This window comes from Drosophila hydei, unplaced genomic scaffold (genome assembly GCF_003285905.1).
Source record: "Drosophila hydei strain 15085-1641.00,03,60 unplaced genomic scaffold, DhydRS2 tig00008122-arrow-pilon, whole genome shotgun sequence".
Taxonomy (NCBI): Eukaryota; Metazoa; Arthropoda; class Insecta; order Diptera; family Drosophilidae; genus Drosophila; species Drosophila hydei.
The window spans coordinates 3891538-3912822 of record NW_022045833.1 but is presented as its reverse complement, the minus strand read 5'-3'; the positions used below and the strand labels follow the sequence as shown (position 1 = coordinate 3912822).

The following is a 21285-nucleotide window of genomic DNA, read 5'->3' as shown; positions in this document are numbered from 1 at the left end:
ATCGTTTCTTTCAGAACCAAATTGCTTGCAGCTTCACGTGCACTTGTTTGTTTTTTTTGTAATGTTTATAATTTATTTTAATTTTTTTTTTGTTTTTGATGCATTAGCGTATAGATGTTTTTCAAAAACAATAAGGAATCAACAATATTCATAAAATGTATCATTATAGAATATATGATAAATGTAAATCTAAAAACTACGTGTTTATCTTTTTTTGTTTTTGCTTTTCTTTTTGTTTATAATTATAATTAAATAGTATGCTAGATAATATATATATATAATTTGAAATAATATTTTCTTGTGTATGAAATAAATAGTTTGTATGACTGTGTGTGTACGTGTAGGTGTTTGTGGCGCCATCTAGTGTCCGATGTGCTTCTTGATCAGCGCCTGCAGCAGGCGCACCTTTGCCTTTTTCTCCTTGTATTGCGCATAGGTCTCCGTTTCAAGACTCTTTCGGTCCGGCTTCAACATCTTGCGTCCATTTTGCTCCTCGAATATGGACTCGTATTCCTTAATGGTAGCCTTTAGCAGCATCTTCTCGTCGCGCACACGTTCCAGCTGCTCCCACAGCTGATCCACACTCAGCGCCGCTATATTCTCCGCCTGAGCTGACTCTGTGGCGGTTGCTGTGGTTGTTGTTGTCGTTGTGGTCGACTCATCGGAGGAAGCATTCTGTGTTAGGGTATTTGGCGCCATGGAATCGCTGGGTGAGTTCGTAGTCTCGGTACTATTATTCGATGAATACTGCAGCGGTGTCGATGTCGCCTCGAAGACCATAGCCTCGTGCTCCAAAATCGTGGGCAGCTCATGCACGCCGGCGCCACCGCCAAACATAATGTGACGGGAGACCAAACGCTTTAGCTGCCTGTAACGATCGTAGAGTGGGCGTGCCGCATCGCGTTCCTCCTTTGTAATGGGATGGCCATAGAGACTCTCGAAGTACAGCAGACCATGCTGCACGGCGCTCTTCTCCTGTACCAGCTGATCCGAGGTCAGCTCCTCCAGCTGCTGCGGTCGATGATTCTGCGTACGTTTCTCGCTGAGATTCTGCACATTCAAAAAAAAAAAAAAAAAACAGTGTATTAGCTGAGTGCTCAAAGCTCATAAACTGCGTCGCATTTATCAAACACATCCATCAAAAATTGTAAGTCCAAATTGATTTTTTCGTTGGCAAATTCACAAAGTGTCAAATGGGTCCGCCTATAACGTATAATGCCCCACGAAAGCCAAGTGCGATCCACTTGACAGTGAAAATTGTTGTCTTCGTAAACAAGTCAATTATTATAAATGGAATTTGCGAAAGAAAACAACTAAAAATAGAATTGGAAAATCGGGAAAAATAACAAGTGCAGCCTATATCCTCTCTATATATGTGATACTATCTACCCTTCAAAATAAGTGCACCACATATATATATATACCATCTATATATATATAGATGATATTATTTACCCCTTACAATATTTCTACATGTTATTTATGCCAATTTTCCATCCACTTCTTTCTGTTTCTTTGGCAGCCTTTCAAGTTTATTTGTTTTTGTAGTGGATATTGACCATAGCCAAGAGGCCTGTCTGCTAAACACGTTGCATATGTATGGCTACATATAATCGTGCTTATATAAGATACAAAAACAGCAGTTTCTCAAAACAAATCGTTAAGAAAATATAAATATATACATACACATGCATATGTATTATATCTGATCACATGGTGACATTTTGCTGCTTATGAAAAATATGGACATAGGAAAAAGTCTTCAGAACTTTTACTATAAACGAAACTCATTTGTCATATGGGGCATTAGGGAAATGACATTAGAATCGTTGTTTAATCAAATTGAGGTCGTGAAATTAAAGCTTTCACGTGCTTTTCTTTCAATCAGAAACCAAAAAAAAAAAAACAATTTTCTTAAGCCCATAAAAATACAAGCAACTGATAAAAGCGCTCTGAAATGTAACTCATTTATATATATATAAATATATAATATATAATCTATACTATATACTATATATATGGAATATGTGTTTTGTATTGTGTCAACTTTAATAGGCTTTTCTACAGTTATTACAGGTCATATAAGAAGTGCTTAGTTTCTTATGTGTCACATAACCAGGCACAACGCGTGGGCGTCGTTAAATGAAAATCGTTTTTAAATATTTATATAATCAGAAAATGAGGTAAAGTAAAGCTTTCATATAACTAATACTAGTCACTTTATATGCTGAGCAACTGTGTTTTACTTTTGCAACAGTTTTAATTATATATTTTGATAACTAAATATTTTAGGATATAATATTATATACATATACGAATTTCTTTCATTCTTTTCTTTTTAAACTAACTTCGTTTATAGATTGCCTTTATAATAATATTATATAATATGCTAATAGATTTAATTTCATTCTCACCAATCCTATCCTCTCTTATAACCCAATTTTCTTTGATTATTTGTGTCTTGTCAGTTAAGCTTATTCCAAATTGTCTCTCATTGTATTTTCAATCCGAAAATATGCGAAAGAAATGTCTTTTTTCGCTAACTCAGACACATCAGAATTTTCCATATATATATTTTTAATGGCTAACTTAGACAGTGTCATTAAATGTTCTTGGCGTCATTCGGGGCGTGTTCTAGTCCACTAAAATGTGTTTGTTGATTTGTCATTTTGGCATTTGCATGCCAGCCCCGCCCCGCCTGTTCTTTCGCTGCCCTTCCCTTCGCTTACCTGCTCGATTTCGCTGAGCGTATGCTTCATGCGTTCCAGTTTCTTGGCTGCCTCCTGGCCGCTGGCTGCGTAGCCTGCACCGCAGCCGCTGGCGCCCACTTTCAAGCCCAGCGCTGAGATGGGATCAGTCTTAAGTTCGTGACGCTCCTTGCGCAGCTTGCTGAGCTCGGCGAGTGCATTCTTCATGTATTTGTCATTCAAACGTTCCGCCTGGGATGGTCGATAGCCCAGACGCTGTTCCAGCGAATCTTCCAGCTGCACCAATTTCTTTTTAAGTGCTGTCACACGACGATTGATGGCCTTGACGCGCTCTTCGGGCGTCTGGAAGGCCATCATAGCGGGCACCACCTGCTGCATAACATCTCGTGTGCGCATGTTCTCCAATGAGCTAAACGCACGCACTGCATCCATGGGCTCCAGGCAATCCATATCCTCGCTGAGCAGCTGTACGCTGGACGCCTGCTTGGGCAGCTGTTGTGGATAGGGCATCACCTTGGCCAGCTTGGCAGCTGCATCAATATTGCCGCCGGCATGATGTCTCGAGTGGGCATAGCGACGACTCAGCACAGGCGCTGGCTCATCGCCGCGTACCCAAGGCAGGGATTCCTGGGCAGAGGTCAGATTGAGTGACTGCTGTTGGCGTTGAGGTGGTTTGGCCTTGACGGGCGCTGGATTTGGAGTGGTATCATCGCTGCCCGCCGAGCTGCAAGAGCTGCTCGTGGTGGGCGTGGGCGAAATGCTGGTGCTGCGCTTGCTTTGAAACTGCTGCTGCTGCTGCTGCTGCTGATGGAAGTCAATGAGATTGTTGTCATTGTGATCAGCAACGGTTGATGTTGTGCTTTGCTGTTGCTGCTGCTGTTGCTTCTTGCTGCTGATGAAGCCGCGTCGCTCGTACTTCAACGCCGACAGATCGTATTTGTAGGCGCTTTGCTCGTCCCGCCTTGAGGGCAAATATTTGCCCGCTGTGCTTGGCTTTTTGCTGACGCCTGATTTGCGCACCGGCGGCTGTCGCGACTTGCAGAAACGTTCGCTGCTGCGTCGACGCTCGTGCTCGCATTCGCTGTCATCGCTAGCATCGCGCTGCAGCTGCTGCTGCAGCAGTTGCTGCTGCTGTTGCTGCTTGCCATTGCGCACTGGCGAATGCGGCTGAGAGCGCGCCGGGCTTGTTTCATAGCGCGCGCGATCCTTAAGCACCTCAGCGTTACTGTTCAATGGCACATTGGCCAACGAGGCATTGTTCTCTTGCTGCTCGCTGTTGTCTGTGGCCAATTCAGCGCTTGCATCGCGCTCAAATTCCTGGCAATAGCTGGCAAAGCTGGCCGTGCGCTTGAAGTCTTCCGAGGAGACGCGCCGTATGACGTCACAGTTTGTAGAAGAGCGTTGTGTTAGCTGAGCTTGATTGGGTGTTGTTGCTGCTGTTGGTGTTCCTATTGTTGTTGTTGTGGATGCTGAGTTCGTGTTGATTGTTGGATCCGGTTCGGTTAACAGCTCCTCGCTGTTGCTGCGCTGTAGCTTGCGATCTTGACTGCTCGCCGAGCAGCTGTCCAAGCGCTCTTTGCGCTTACGTGACTTTTGCCATTCCAGTGGATTTATGATTTCGGGTAGATAGGTGGAATTGAAGCGCGGCGTTGCTGTTGCCTCCGTATTCGAGTGCTGCACCACATCGCAACTGTCCGTTGCAACGGTGGCAACGTCTATGGCTATGCCTGTGCCAGCGCCTGTTCCCGACGAGGACGATGATGAGGATGATGATGAGCCGGCGTTTGACGACGACGAATTTGATGAGGAGGATGAACCAGTGAGACGACTCAGGTCGTCTTCGTTAAGGCCAGTTGTGGGATGGCGCATGCCGCACTGCAAAATATGCAATAAAAATAAAACAGAATTCATTAGAAATTAATTAAAATATATGTATAAATTGAAAGATTGCTCATACGCCGCGTGGTGTGCTGTCTCGAGACGCTCGCAATCACGAGTCAATAATTAAAGCAACATTTGCGAGCGCATGACGCCAACTAAACGCCTTGACTGACTGACTGATGGGCTCAAGGCGCACTAACAGCGGTCAAAATGAGATGTCTTTCGATTTCTGGTCAATATATGGGCCCTTGTTAATGTAAGTCAAGTTCTGCTGCTGCAATTAACGAATTGTGACTTAGTGATTGAGTGATTGATTGATTGAAACTATGACTCAAAGTGCAGCTGCTTTTTTAAAAGCTAGAAAAACTAATTTTAGACTATCAAATCAGAGTTATTATATCTAAATTTAACGAATACTGATTGATTGACTGATTGACAGACTGACTCAACGCACAGCTGAATAACTAAGAACTGGAAAACAATGCTTGATCTATACAAATATAGATTTACGCAATCAAATCCGTGTCAGATGTCTAAAATTAATTATAATGATTGTATGATTGACTGATTTACGGATAAAAGAAAGCACAGCTGGAAGAATAAGACATAGAAACCAATGCTTGACTAATTGTACAGATGTCTATTTCCCATTTTAGACTAGTTCAGTACTTGCATGCAATGAAATCAGAGTTTATGTAGAGATATGTAAAATCATCGCGTACTAATGGATTGATTGATTAATTGAAACACTGACTCAATGCACAGCTGAATGAGTAAGATATAGAAAATTAATAGATATAGCTTAACGCTATTGAATGTTAGCCTTATATCTAAAATTAGCGAATCGGTGACTGATTAAAGGACTGACTCAACATCTAACCAGGCCATTCAATTGACCAATACTAAATATATAAATATATACAGTTATGCAATTTAATCAAAGCTCTTCATGTAGATTAAATATTTACCTATCTCCCCATGAACTCACACAATTCACACTCTCATAAATTTGATTAAAATTTAATTAAAATTAAAATTCAATTTGACCACGCAAACCCGCTTAATACTGCTTGTTAAATAATTAAGCAAAAACTGTTAAATGTCACGCGAGGCGACATTAAGTGGGTTAATATAACTTTCCATGAGTAATACTAAGTCTTACTAAGTTCTAGTATTGGATACATTTGCAATGTCATGCTTGACGCTGTGCTTCAGTCATCAAGGCGCAACCTTTTGCAATTAAAGTCGAAAGTGTTTAACGAGCTCGTCCGAATAGTTTAGTGACAGTTTTCTCACAATTGTAAGAACATCAACAGTGCAGCATAGCTGACATATGAGTAAGAGGTTGAAGCAGAATATTGACATATATGATATATGATATCTGGATTGCTAATGAAGTTCTAGTAAGTTCATTACGTAATTATATATACATAGATAAAGATAAGTTGGTAACTAAAACTGAATTAATATTAAATTTAATGATTTTTAAATTGAATAAAATAAGTAAAAATTATAATAAATTATGAAGCACATAAAAAACCTGTGAATACATTGCTCAGTGCCTGGTAGACAAATTTCTTTTATAAGAGAAAAAATAAATATTTTTTTAAGAATCGAACAGGCTTTAGAATAACATATTTATTGAAGCTGAGTTGCTGACGTCGATTAAAAATAGGTCGGCAAATAGATATTTAAATACGTCAATCTTAGAAGAGCTGAAGCCATGAGTACCACAATTATCACTCTTTATATAACTGACTGTTAAATAAATTACTCAATACAATACAGTAAATAATTGTATATATTCTCTACAAGGTTGAATATGGGGAAAAGTATATATATCCCTAAAGTTCCGCACAGCTTTTAAGCCAAAAATGTTCTGATGAAATTATATAAGCAAGTGTCTGATATTGATAAAGCATATATATATATATTTATATTCTGCTGCCCATATGCAAAATTTAAATGTAGCTCTCTTTAGTAGGTAAGAAAATAATTAAAATTTAAAATATTTAAATTATAAATTAAAATTATTGTTAATTTTTATACTTAATATACCAATATCCCTAACCACCCTAATATAATATATCCTTCAATAGTCTAGCAGCAACATTTATTTTTCTTATCGTTGCTTATATAACAAAAAATTAGCAAAAAATTAGCCACGCATTTAGGCCACTAAAATTTCACAACCATTTTTTTAGCAAATATATTAAACAAGCTTAAGTGTAGAAATTTAGTAATTTTATTTATTTACCAGAAAGTATGTAATAATTTTTGGCGTCATTGTAACTTTTAACTAAATTAAATCAGTCTGTTCTTTTTTTATATATACTTATATATATATGTATATATATATAAGTATTTAATTTAAATATCACAATTTTTTTTAATAAATTTATCACAATTTGGCAACGAAATTATAATAAAGAAATCTTTAGCGACTTCATAAGAAATCGCCTGAAAATTAACTTCAATCGAAGGCAATTGAAAATTTATTGCCTTTCGACAATTAAAGTCAAGTTTAAGGTTTCACTTGATTTATGTTTTATATATTTTTTCTCTTTTGATTTAATTGTATTTGAAAATTGTGCTTAATCACAATTTAAATGCAAGTCCTAAATTTCACATGTTTTGTGTAAAAATTTTTCTATTTTGTTTTTTCCGTAGCACTTGAAAATGTTTTTATTTTTTTTGATATATTTATTTTCGTTGTTTTCTCTGCGCGCGCCGAAATGCGATTAAATTCATTTCAACGTCGACCTCGCAAATTATATGCGAAAAATCTGGCGAGCACAGGCGAAACAGAGCGCGAATGAGCGTTAGCTTGTGTGTGAGAGTAGGAAATATATAAAGAGAGGCAGAGAGAACGAGCGCACTTCTGCGCACTAATCGATCATAACCGAAACCGAGAGCGAGCAGACAGACAAACAGAGAGAAAGAGTGAGAGAGAGAGTGAGGAAGAACGAGAGAGTGGGTGAGTGTGAGAGCGGAAGTACAAAGGTGCGAATATTTTCTATGGGCTGCAGACTAAAAGATTTTGGCGGCTGACCTTATCAGCCAACACAACCGGGCGTATGCTTGATTTATATATATATTTTGTTTTTTTTGATTTAATTATTTATGAACTGTTCTGCGTTGTGTGTGGGGATTTTTAAAAATAAATCACGCTAATTTGTCGGCTGTTTATGGGCATGTTTATGAATTTATGCACTTGTTTATGCCCAAAAAGCGAACGATAAGAATTATAACAGTAGCACATGCAAAAATTCAACTGAACTTTAATAAAGGCATTTGATATGCAAGCAGCGCAACTTAAAACTAAGCAAAAACTTCCTGAACAACAACAAACGGCTAACAGCTAGCAGCAAACAGTCAACTGTTTTTCAAGTGCAATGTCACAGCAAAAGGTCGCCGACGCAACAATTGTCAAATGAAGCCAAAAATGTGAGAAAAAAACAATTTCGCACAATTGGAGCTAATTAACTGTGGCTGCTGCCACATTGTGCAAAGCAGAACTGTGTCAGTCACCCTGCTTATGGGTTACACACAATCAATTAAATGTTTTTGTTGCAACAGACAACAGACAACATAGCACAGAGAGAGAGAGAGAGGCAGCCACAACAACAACAAAAACATACTGAGAATCTCTACGAATGACAATTAAAGCCCACGCGCCGCTGACGTCAATGCAGCAGGAGTGAGAGTGAGGGTGTGGGGGGTGTCTGTCTCGAGATACATACAAAATGGACGACGTGATCGCTGACAGTTGAGCGCCATAAGCACAAATGCCAAAAGGACAAACCCCACAGCCCAAGTCTATATCAAATTGTGGCGCGTGCAAAGCTTCATGCCCACATTCGGAAGCCCCGCATTAACGCTTATCAATTTAATTGGACCAAACTTAAAGACATATTGAAAATGGAATGGGCGAGGGACTTTTGCGCTAAAGGAATTTACAAGTGCTGACAGCACAAAATGAATGTGCAGCAATACAAATAAGTTCATAGATATAATGTATACGTATATATATACTTATATGAGTAAATATATATGTATATATCTGCCTATCTACATATTGTAAAATCGAAAGCACGCGCGAAGCTTGGTTGAATTTAATATCAAATAAAATAAATAATGAAATTAAAATGGATTTTATGGACAGATATCATTTAATTAATAGCTAAAGAAACAACTTTTAGGTTTGCCACTGGGTTTACAGCTATCTGGCAACGCTGTCTACGCAAATATGCCGCATTGAGTGCGCTGCGCTTAGCGCATGAAGAAATACATACAAGAAATGATGAAATAGGCAAGTTTACTATAAAAAGACAACAAATATTATATTTTATGAAATATTTAAATTAAAGACTTCATTTTAATTTGCTGCTATCTAAGCTACTCTGCTCTATATGAACATATATATTTGAATAGACTATATTCATGTAATACCAAATCGCTTTTATATTGAATTGTTACAAAATCATATCAATCTTTCTATCTATTTTACTGCAGTTCTCATATCTCAATCAGTTTTACGGCAAGTCTCTCTGTTAGTTAGTTATTCAGCCTTTTCCCAGAAACATGTGAATCTTCTTCTGTTTTACGTCAAGCTATCTGTCGGTTGTTCAACCAGTCAATTCGATAGGCTCTCCATCAAGTAACATCTTTATGTATTTGCCCAACTGTTTGTCAATTGTCTGTCAACTTTTCCCTGTCATTTCGACTTTCAGTCTGTCAGCAATATTTATGTATTTCACACATCTAATATACGCCATTTTTATATGTTTTTTGAATTTAGCATTTTTTTAAAAAACATTTTTTGGCACATTGCATATATATTTCAAAACGCGGATATATAGCATATCTCTAAAAGTATAGGTCTTTTTGAAATTGATATTTAGTTTAATTTAATTCCAAGTACATGAGCTAATATACTTGATAGACAGCTACTATATTTAATAGATAGCTCAATTAAAACAATATCTCTGTGGAAAACCACTATTTTTAAGAACTTGAAAGGGCTTGAGGTGCACCTTAAGGAGAGAAAGGCTGACATGACAAAGTTATTTGGGTTTCAGATGCCAATTAGTCACAACAAATGACTGCACAAAAGCACAGTCTGACTCTAGATTACTACTTCCTCTTAGGCTGTGTTTATATTAAAATATATTAATGTAATTCCCCATTACAAAATAACCCGAACTTGTATAGCACTGATAAGGAGACACAAAGATTCGACTGCTTGTCTCATTGTTCAATGTTTCAAATCTCTTAAAGAAATCCCTCCTAGCCATAGTAACCAAATGCCCTACTATACTCTTAAATATATTGTTGATAATATGCTATTATTGGCAACATTACAGTCTCTAAACATAGAACTCTAGTCGGTTCACGTTTCTACGCATTGCTTTGATTTAGTTATAATTAACACAACCACGATATATTTAAAGTCTTCTGATTTTGTTTTTGTGCGTATTTCCGTATTCCGTTTATCAATTGTTTATGTTAGAAAAACACTGCTGACTTAACGACTGTTTATGCCCCCAAATGTGGCAGCTGGCTGCTGTCTGATCTCTGACTCACTGAAAAAAACAAAGCAGACGCAAACAGAAAGAAACGCAGACAAATAAACTACAATTGCAAATTCACCCAAATGCAATTAGTTATTAACATAATTGACAAAGGCAAACGCATGACGCGAAAGATATTGCGAAAAAAACCCAACCCTGCACTTTACTATGATAAAAATAAGTGAGAATATTGCAACCGGGCGACAACGACTACATAATACTTGTTCACAGTCCAAAAACACTTTTGGTGAATCCCAAATTTGCAGAATACAGGTTTTTTTATGTTTAAGGGACGGACGTCCAGCAGGCTGGACATGGCGCAAAACCAATATACTCCTTTCATTGCATGAACGTGTATAATATGAAACCCAGCCACAAAAATGTTTTAGCTTAACAGCTGATAAGAACCGTAATAATAGTTAATAAAAATAAATGATAAACTGGTAGCTTCAACCCATTAAAGCAATCAATATGTGAATAGAAAATGCTTTTTTGCTAACAAATTATTTTTTTGATAAGCGTGATGAGTCATGATCCATTTTAAAGATGGTATGCGTGTCTGTTTGCTTATATTTATGAAGATATGGGAGAGAAAAGCTGTTACAATTAGAATTTCGCACAGAAATTATGATATAATAAATTCGTAGGAAATTCTGATTAGAACTCAATGTTATTGAACCTTGGCCGGACATTACATTTGTAAGACACCCACTCGAAATAATCATGAATAACAAAAGAGAGAGCAACAACGCTTTCAGTGTGCTCGGACACGCGCTTTAATCAAATTGTTTACCTCAAGGCAGAAACGGGCACGAAAACAAACCTTCGCGCTGGTGCACAGCAACAGCAGCATCACACACACACACACATGACACCCACTCGCAGCGTGCTGCTAAAATCGGTAACAAGCGGCGTATACGCAATGTGCGCATTTTAACAAATCCATGTAAATTCAGCGTCACAATCGGAACAACAAATCAAATACAATGAAAAAAAAATAAAACTGCGAAAATATTTTAATTTTTTTATTGAGCGCACGGCGTGCAAATATTGAAAAGTCAGTTTGTTGATTTTTTTTATTCGTGTACGTTGTTGATAAGATTCCGGGCTAGTCACAGCGGCGCAGACTGCCTAACGCCAGCGTGGACCGGCTCAAACCGGTGGCCAGGTAAAACAGCTGATTAAAGGTAATCACAACAGCTCTCCTTAGCAAATCTACAGATCATGTCTGTTTCTCTGTGAGTGCCTCTGGCTGCTGTTACTCTCATTATGTTATCTTCAACTAATTGTATTAGCAGTGAAGTAGTTAAGAAATGGTTCAGTTGGAATTTACTTGAGTATAGCTGTGAGTATATTTGTTATTTGAATGAGTATTTGAAGTATTCAAAGGGTTTTTTTTTGGCAGATTCAATAAGATTAGGAATGCTCTGAATGGGTCTTTGGCAGAGAGCAAATGATTTTAATAAATAATGAATATGATATCTTTATACTTATAGGGACGACTCATTCATGTGACAAACATAAAGAAATCTATAAAAAACTTAGTTTAAGTATTTACGAGTGTTTTTACATCAAAGTAAGTACTTTGTGTCTGGAAGCATTTGAAATACTTATTGTTCTTTCAATAAGCAGAACCCACTGATGATGATGACACAATCCAAAGAAAGTTAAGTTCTTTTACTTTCTTAAGTAAATACTTTGAAGTATGTATGCTGAGTGTAAGTATTTTGAGTACATGTTAAAGTATTTCAAGTATTCACACTATTCTTTGCAGCTGTTGAGACAACAATTGAAGTGGAACTAAGTTTTTCTTATCGAAGTAAGTACTTAGTACAAGTGTAAGAAGTAGTTTAATTATATTCATGATTAGTTCAAACATTCAAAGTACTTGTTTTACTTTCAACATCTGCTAAAAGTGTAATTCAGGTAAAAAAAAATGAGCTCGTCTATTTAGGCTAATATTTTTGAATATTTATAGCGTTTAGTGAAAGTACGTTGAGTATATTTATGAGTGTGAATATTTCAAGTACTCGAAAAAATTTCCTCCCAGCTTGGCAATAAATTTGTGCAATATTAATAAGTAATAAACACACCGTTATATAGCTTAATATTATAGAGCTAATGAATGAATATATGTGAGTGCTTCAAGTATTATATTTTATTTCCAATACTTCTTCTATGTGCCCAGACAAATTAATGTGTCAAATTATAAAACGTGCTCATAAAACACTATTTATGACACACTACACATAAGCAGTTGAGAGTGCTTCGACTAGTCTATGCGTATTTGGAGCACTCAAAGTGTTCATAGCAACGATTAGGCGCCTTAAAATAAAATGAAATAATTAAGCGCGTGGCAGACTGAGTAAATATTATTGATTTATATCTGTTAATGTGGGTGCGGGTGTGCGCGTGTAAGTTCTTTATGAGTATTTAGAGAGCATTCAAACTGTCTCCTGCTGCTTTTCTGTTCATTGACAACGTCTAATTGATGCGACAAGCCGAACCAAAAAATTTCCGACTTTCATCGTCAATTAATCGATCATTGTTTGTTTGACTATATTTAGGTGCTATACTTTAGTACTTAAAGTATTTATATTCTATCTAGCGTGACAGCGTGTAATTAATGATTCTAAAAAAATAATAATTGAACGCCCGGTCATACATCAGTTTGATAACATCTAAGAACTCACTTTGATTTAGATGGCTTTCTTTTTGAGAGGCTCTCAAGTCAGATATTGAATCTCTTTCTCTCTCTTTTACTCTCTCTCTCCATTTTCTATATTTATTATGCGCTATTTTTGGTACAATTCCATTCGACTTTTGTCTAATCAATGTCGAGGCAACAAACAGTTTAACAACTATCGACTAAACAATATCATTTCATTATACATATAATTTGATGGAAAATTTCCCACAGCCTTTGCCACAGAAATGCGTTCCATGTGAAGCACGTGCAACGTGTATTGTGCAACAAGAGAGTGAGAGATAGACAGTAGACAGAGAGAGAGAGATGAAGAGAGCGTGAATAGTGAACCGGCAAATCAGCAAACGAGTTACTGACGTCATGTTTTAAGGCATGTGTGTGCTTGTGTGTTGCCACAAAATGTCAGTGGAATAAAACCAGGCAAAAAAAACATAAAATGCAAATGCAAAAAGCAAAAAATTTTAATTAATAAAGTTTATGGGCAAGCAAATTAGACAAATTTGTGAACCTAAAAAATAAGAAAATCCAAATAAATTTAATATACCCTGTAATAAAGCCTACTAGAGTTGTATATAAATTATATATGAAGTAAATGAGTCGATTATAGTATCTGAAGAGTATTTTTATATATGTCACATGACTTCTATAAGTTATACAGTTTTTTAGGCATAGATTCCCAGGCTAGAGCAGGGACGCCCTAATTAACAAACCACAAAAATACTTTAAATAGATTTCTAAAAGTTTTTAACAAAAGCTCAGCAGCTTATCTGGTTAACTAGCTTTAATTTTAGAAGTGGAATACAGACGAAATCGAATGTTGTCCGTATTTTGTAATTTCCGTGGGTTTCGTTTACTCAATCCGAGCTTTCTTTTTTAGTTAATTGTTTAGCTTTGTCTATTCCAGAAAATAGTAGAATCTGTAATCAAGCTTGTAACCAGAAGAAAAGAATCTGTGTCAAATTTCTGTTCCGAAACAACATATCTATAATGGTCGTATTTCCTCGACTGGTCTGATCTGTGACATTTTCTTGTTCTCAAAACTCAAGAGGACCATGAAAGAGCGACAAAAGAGGAGCACAACAGGATCATAAAAAACGATTATTTGAAGTGCTTCGAGAATAAGTTAAAGCAGAAATTTATAATACTTAATGGTGATTACTTTGAAGGTCCCAAAATTAATAAATAAATAACTTTAAAATAAGAAACAAAATTTGCGTTACTTTATATACATTGTTATAGTTTCCAATATGAAAAAGGTAGTTCCATATTATACAATATTACCTTCATACAACTATAAGAAAACACCTGCATTGAATTCGACATATAAACATGCAAAACAAAGTTAATGCAACAAATAGAGAAATGCTTTATGAGTAGACAAAGGTTAGGCGACTACAAAGCCCATATGAAACTCATCAATCAGAATAAAACATTTAAAGGCGGCGACAAAAGTGAATGAAAGAACAAGAAAAATAAGATTTAAATACGCAAAAAAGGCGAATAAAAAATATATAAATAAAAAATGTGAATAAATCAGAGAGTGGGGCATAGGTAATGACAATTGGGAATTGGAAGCTGGAAGCCAGAAGCTGGAAATTGAAATGGGGCAAAGTACGCGTTGACGATTACGATTACGCCTACTCGATGCGATGGGCTTTGATTGGCGGCACGTGACGCAATCAGCGGTTGCATTTCATTGATGATTTCTTTTTATTGCTATTGTTGTTGTTGTATTTCAATTAATATAAGAATTGTGTATTTTTACTCGCATTTCGTTAAAATCAATCAAGTTCAATTGAGGCAGCGCGCTGCAGACACTCGTATAAAATTTCTTTCTTTCCAGTTTCGTGAACTTTGCCAAGCTTCGATCAAGCAACAAATTCGCAAAGAACACACACATTTTAAATATATTTATATGTCATATATGTGCCTTGATTATGCGTCTGTTGAAGGCGAACAGGTTTTATTTTGTTTAAAATTTTTTGCATACCACGTTTCTGGTTTCATTTTTATTTTTTGGTCAAATGCACAAATGTGGTTTGGTTTTTTGTCAACTGTTACCACGTGCCATAGACCGACTGGTACTATCTCTAGCCTGGCACGCCTGACTTCGTTTTTTTGCATAATCATGTCACGAGATTTTCAAATGAGTCAAGATGACGCCATGGCATCTGTGTCTAGCAAAAAACTATAAAACATTATCATCAATGTTTATGTTTCTACAAATGAGAACTTTTGAAAGATAGAGCATTCGACTCATAGATGCTCTGTAGTATGACCTGAGAGCTTAACTGAATGTCTAGAGAGGGCGAGAGAGAGAGACATGAAGAAGCCCTTGTGATACCTTTTCTGCAATACTATGACTAAAAATAAATTATTATCTAAAGGCAAAAGCCTTAAACAGACATCTCATTGACTATCACCCATATATACCCCATACCCCACTCAGCATAGTTCCAGGGTATTTTACTCATAATTTTGAGTTTTTGTTTTAATTGCCTCTGTTCACGTATATTAAACATTTCAAATTTCTTCACAGCATAATGCTAAAAATAAATTCGTATTTGTTTGTGTACTTTTCAGTTTGGTTCAGAAATAAACGGACGTAAAAAATATATCTGCACAGTGTGAACTTTGTGTATAATCTAATTATAGACAAATTCACACATTTTGCTCGTGGTTGATCGATGTGATTTGCTAATTGAAGCCCAATAGCCGTGTGAATGTAAAGGCTGAAAAATTAATCAATCGTCACCAAGCAATTAGAGCACTTAAAAAGTTGGTTAAGGTGGCTTTAAGATATATATATATATGAAAATAAAATTTTTTAAGTTTCATATATAAAAAACGAATTTAAAAGTATTGCCTTTCTATGCGAATTTTAAATCAAAATGTATCCATGCATGTATGCATGAAAGAATGATATATGAATGTATATATGTCCATATATATAAATTTCTATAAAAGAATTGCTTGATATATATCCTTTCTATGCGATTCTCAACAATACCACTAAGTCTCACAAGTCATCAGGCTCTAATTAGAAATCAATATAAGCTTAAATTAATAGTTAAAAACCTTCACTTTATATTATGTCTTGCAAAATTGATATCTGGCGCATTTGACCGTCCCAAGGTAACTCCTAGCGGAGCTCGGCTCATCTTTTTGTATTTTAGTAATTGACAAGCGTATTATTGACTTGTCTAATAAGCCATGTAATTTTTTGGGTCAACAGCCACAAATAATGAGGATTGCATGTCGACGACGACTGTGACGTGCAGATTGTTAGCACGTAAATAAATTATGTGAAGTGGAGTGAAAATCAGGTAAGAGTCGGGGGGTGTGGTTCCTAAAAGCACGCAACAGTTTGTAAAACTCGCGCGACGACAGCAACCAGAGTGAGAACAGGTAGAGACAACAAGTAAATATTGGGACAGTCGCACTACCTAAATGGAAAATTTATAGCTCACTGTAGCAGACGTCAAAAAAATATATGTTAAAGTAAGACAGAGAGAGAGAGAGAGAGACGGCGTCAACAGAATGAGACAATATGTACAGTGAATGCTCACTTGTACTGCTAGTACAGTAAACTCCAGCAAACAAAGAGCAGAATATATATATATATATTTATATATATATATATATATATATATATATATATATACATATAGAAACAACAACAATGACAAATTAATCGATTCAGTGGAAATGTTATGGAAAAAATTCAGTTGGTAGCGCGTACGATAGGAAAGATATGAAAATCGCTTTGTCATAGACAAACAACACTATCTATTACAGTGAATGTTTGTGTTGTGGACAAATTGGATATCAATCATGATTGACACAAACAGCAAGATTGAGGTAGCTAGCAAAGTCCAGGCTGTGTTTATCAACAACTGCCAATAATCGGTTCTGTGAAGTTATATTTTGTGCCTGGCAACGCTCGACTTACAAATCAACAGGTGTGAATTTCTTTATAACAATATATCAAAAACGAAATCCAACACGATTAGCAACAAACTGAACAAATGTGTGAAATGGATTATCAATAATTGTGACAGACGGACGTCAAGGCAATAAATTAAGTTAACAGCCGACCAGCCGAAAAGACTGACAAACAGAGAGAGGAAGACAGACAGAGAAAGATAGGGAGTGGAATATTCTCTCTAGATCTTTCATTTTCAGAAAAGACGAAATAATTTGAACCTGCAAAGCTCAACCAACTTTAGTAGAATTAAGGTAAACTAAGGAAAAATTTAATAAGTTTCACTTCTAATTTTTTTTATATAAAATATGAAACTTCTCAGTTTGTTTTTTTTTTTTTAAGGACAAAGGAAACAATTCGTAAACAGATATTAAATAAACAAAATTGCAGATGAAATAAGAACCTTAAATATCTTAGTCTTCCGTTTGCTTCCGGTTGATTTCTTAAAGATACCATTAAGCATCATCAGTTTCTTCGCGAATAAATTGAAGTAATTAAAATTTGTTTTCATTAGAAACGTGTAGAAATAAAAACTTGGTAAGAAACATCATGTAATGTGATATCAAAGTCTATAAAGATCGTCGACAGTAACCAAAATATACAAGTCACACTTGATCAAAGTACAATTAACTCCAGCAGTAACTAATACTAATAATAATTACTATAAATAATCATAGTAATTCCTGTAAATGAAAGCGAAGCACTGTGTGGTCTATATTTATAAATATCTGGATGAATTGTGTAATACATTCCTGCATAAATCACTTAATGGCTTTCAATTGATTGTTACGGTACAGTCATCTTTTCAAAACTCAAGTATTCCACTTTTGCTTATCATTAGCAAAAAAAAGCATTTAAGTGACCTAATCATTGTTTTGGCCATAAATAATATAATATAATATGACAAGGAATACAGACCCTTGATTGAAGGTCAACGCATAGTCTATCTAACACTAAACAGCTGTTCGTTTTTCTTTCAGTGAAGGTTTTCTTTATGGCCTACGTGTGAAATCAAACGAAATGTTAAGAAAATTCTAGTAAGGGTGGAAAATTAGTGGAAAAATACCAAAAAAAAATAAACAAGAAGTTAAGCTAACAGCTTACGGACTCAGGTCAGTGTAATATTTATAAATGATATATATTATAATAATCATACTTACAATGCAAGCCTTAACGGACTTCCAAAAATTTCTCGCAAAGTCTTCAATTTTGCTGATTTTTCCACGTACTTTCGCCAGTTGCACGATGTTGTTGGTTAACACAAAGCACGAATAATAACAGTAATGATAATAATAATGATAATAACAATAATACTAATAATAATCAGAATAATGATAATAATAATTATATATTGAAAGCTCGCGCACACCGAGAATCGTTATAAAAACAAAATATCTCCACTTGGGCCTCTGTTCTATGTTGGGTGGAGGCAATTAGTCAAATAAATTGTTGCAAAAAATAGTCACATTTCAGGCTTTAACACCCCGGCGAGCACACACACGCAGGCACACACATGCGAATCGATGATCCTTGCTTTTATTGCTTGACTGATTGATTGATGTTAGCTGATGTTGATGTTGTAGACTTAAATTGTTAACTTTGGTATTTTAGCTTTGTTGATCTTGAGGACAACTCCTGTTAGTTATTGTTGTTGTTGTTGCTTGGTCCAAGGCTCGCTCGTTTGCTGTCACGCTGACTGTCTCTCACTCTCTCTCTGTCGCTCTCTCGCTCTCGTGTCTATCTGTTATACAGGCATTGGGCATTCAGTACAGCATCAGCTTAATTTTTTTCTTAACCTTATACTGACGATTGCGCTGATCTATGACAAACTCATATCGCGATCTCTGCACATTTTCGCTATCTAAATTAAAACAGCTCAAACCGAGTAGGCGTAGAACTCCTAGCGAATACGTTGTGACTGAATTATAAGGCCCGTTCGGATGCAAATTAATTAGGCCGCCTCTGCTGCAAGCTGCTGCAACTGTTGCGGTTCAAGCGTAGAGCGCTTGGAGTTAATTAAATCGATGAAACACTCGGCTTGATCGCTTTTCGCTTAATTCGTGAACAGACTCCTCGCGCTGCAACGTTCGGCACGTGAATGAGCACAGCCGGCACACCTGATGTACTTTTTGTATGGCCGCAATGCCCTGTATTCGTGTTCGTATTCGTATCCTGCGATCGGCCTTCCAGTTACTTTGCGCTCAGTCTGTCACTCTCTCTCTCTGTCTCGCTCTCTTCCTACTGCGCTCTTGCTGTTGTGGTTGCTGCAATTGTTGCTCGTTCGCTCGCTCTCACACTCGTTCGCTGTTGCTCTCCCTCTTCCACTTAGCGTATTTGTGTGTGTGCCTGTGGGCTGACTACGGTTGCTTTAGGAAGTGTGTTGAGACGAGCCGATATCTAAGCATGTGTCGCTGTGATTTTCGACTGCAGCAGCTGCTTGGGCCGCTCTCTGGAAGTGTTGTGCTACTTTTTCGCCTTCTTCGTCCAGCAACAAAAAGTTTTTCCACTTGCACTCGGTTTGCGGACGCCGTTATAATTTGTGCTTTTGCTAGTTTGACTTTGGTTTGTGTTGTTGATGTTGCGTTTGTTGCTTTATGCGCTTGGGCAATTATGTAAAACGTGGCTCAATTTGATTTGGGCAAAAGCGTTAGCTTGTTAGCTTCTCTCTCGCTTGCTCGCACAGTTTTTGCTTTTATACCGTTGTAGCTGTCGCCGTCGTCGAGGTCATCGACGCGCGTTTGCTGTTCACAAAAATCGATATTTTACACTCGCACTTAAAAGTTTGTTGTTTTTTTTTGTTTTTTGTTTATTTATTGCGCACGTTTATTTTTAAAATGTTTGTTTATTGGCTTTTGACTTTGACGGTTAAGCTTTACCACTTCAGCATTGCAAATTTCCACACAGGCAAAAATTTGGGCTTACAATGACCGACTGCCGTTTGGATGGGGAGGCGGCAAATGCTGCTCTGCCTACTGTTGTTTCTGCTGCTAATGCTACTCAAACGAATGAGCAACGAAAAGCAAAGAAAGAAAAACAGAGCAAACTTTAACACATACGCACACAGTAAAGAAAACTTTCCGCTCGTTTGGACGCACGTTGTGTCACGCGAGAGACTCAATTTCTATCTGGAAGGCAGCGGCACAGCGCCAACAGAGCCAAGCACGAGACTTTGGAGCACTTGTGTGCGTGCGTGTATTTTCGACCAGCCAGTATGCGCCCTCTCAGTGCAATAGCAATTGTCTGCCTGAATGTGCGCTCTCTCTCTCTCTCTCTGGCTCTGTCTCTCTTTATATATGCGCAAACTCTTTGTGGGAATTTACTCCGGCCGCTGTTTAGCCGCTTCAATAATAGTTTACCGCTTCTGTTGAAATTTGTTTAATTAATTGCTCAATTGATTTATTGTTAAATTTCTGTAAATATTTGCTTTTATTCCTCACTTCTGGTTGCAATCACAACATCAACGCACAAATGGGCGTGTAAACAAAACCAAAGTGCGCTCGCGCGCTCTCTTTTCGTTGCTCTCTTTTGTTTTTACAGTTGACAGTTTGTGAAGAGTCAAAGAGTTGACGGTGCTTTTACTTTTGCTTTGGGCTGCCGCTTTATAAATATATTTATGTGCTCTTTATGTTTTTTTTTTTACTGATTATGCTTTTTTATGCGTTTATTTGTGTTAATTGAATCCATGTTGACAATTCGCTTGTTCATATCCATAGCTGCAAGAGAGAGAAAATTGCATTATGAATAAATGTAAGAGAGGGTGGGCAAGAGAGAGAGAGAGAGTAAGAAAGGAAGCTATGATTATGATTATAATTATGAGTAAGTATTTAAAAACGAATTGTGATGACTAAAAATACGCATATTTTAAACTCGCAATACAAGTCCAATAAGATATCATTGGCAATTGCTCGCAGGAATGCAGGCCGCTTTGGCTTGTCAACTTCTCATTAAATAATTCACACAGCCAGAATGTTCTAGAAACGAACACCCACATACAAACACCACCACATAATCTTACACACATACTCATAGATAAACGGAAAACAGAAAATGAGCTTGAAAATTGATCAACTGACGCCCTCCAACAAGACCAACAGAAAATCAAATTGCACATCTGTGATTTGTATATAAATTTATCAATTGAATAACCAATTGTTTCTAGACAATACTATATAAACATATAGAGTATATTGAACTATTTTTCATTTATTCGTTCAATTGATAAACAATGTTACATCATGCAAGAAATTGGAAAAAACTGCAAACTGAAGAAATTGCGCCTTACAAATCAGACAGATGTCATGCCCATTTTCACGTGTGAAAATGAAAACTACTCGAGCCTTAAATGAAACAACATATGTGTGTAGGAATATGTATGTATGTGTACGATCTGACTAGATATTAACCTTGACAATATCTGTTCAAAATTTGGCA

The 21285-nt window shown here is 36.6% G+C and overlaps 1 protein-coding gene across 2 annotated transcripts; it reads right to left on the bottom strand.

Moving 5' to 3' along the window:
* Positions 1–299: 299 nt before the first annotated feature.
* LOC111597650 (protein FAM13A) lies at positions 300–18152 on the bottom strand. Of its 2 annotated transcripts, none has more exons than XM_023312471.2 (3): positions 18015–18152; positions 2730–4583; positions 300–1050 (listed from the first exon to the last, which is right to left on the bottom strand). In XM_023312471.2, exons 2-3 carry the CDS (start codon positions 4575–4577, stop codon positions 361–363), a joined length of 2538 nt encoding a protein of 845 aa, XP_023168239.2. In that variant the 5' UTR covers positions 4578–4583; positions 18015–18152; the 3' UTR covers positions 300–360. The 2 variants fall into 2 exon arrangements, with proteins under 2 accessions (XP_023168239.2, XP_023168238.2); XM_023312470.2 differs by lacking the exon at positions 18015–18152 and adding an exon at positions 6847–6896.
* Between the last annotated feature and the right edge of the window lie 3133 nt (positions 18153–21285).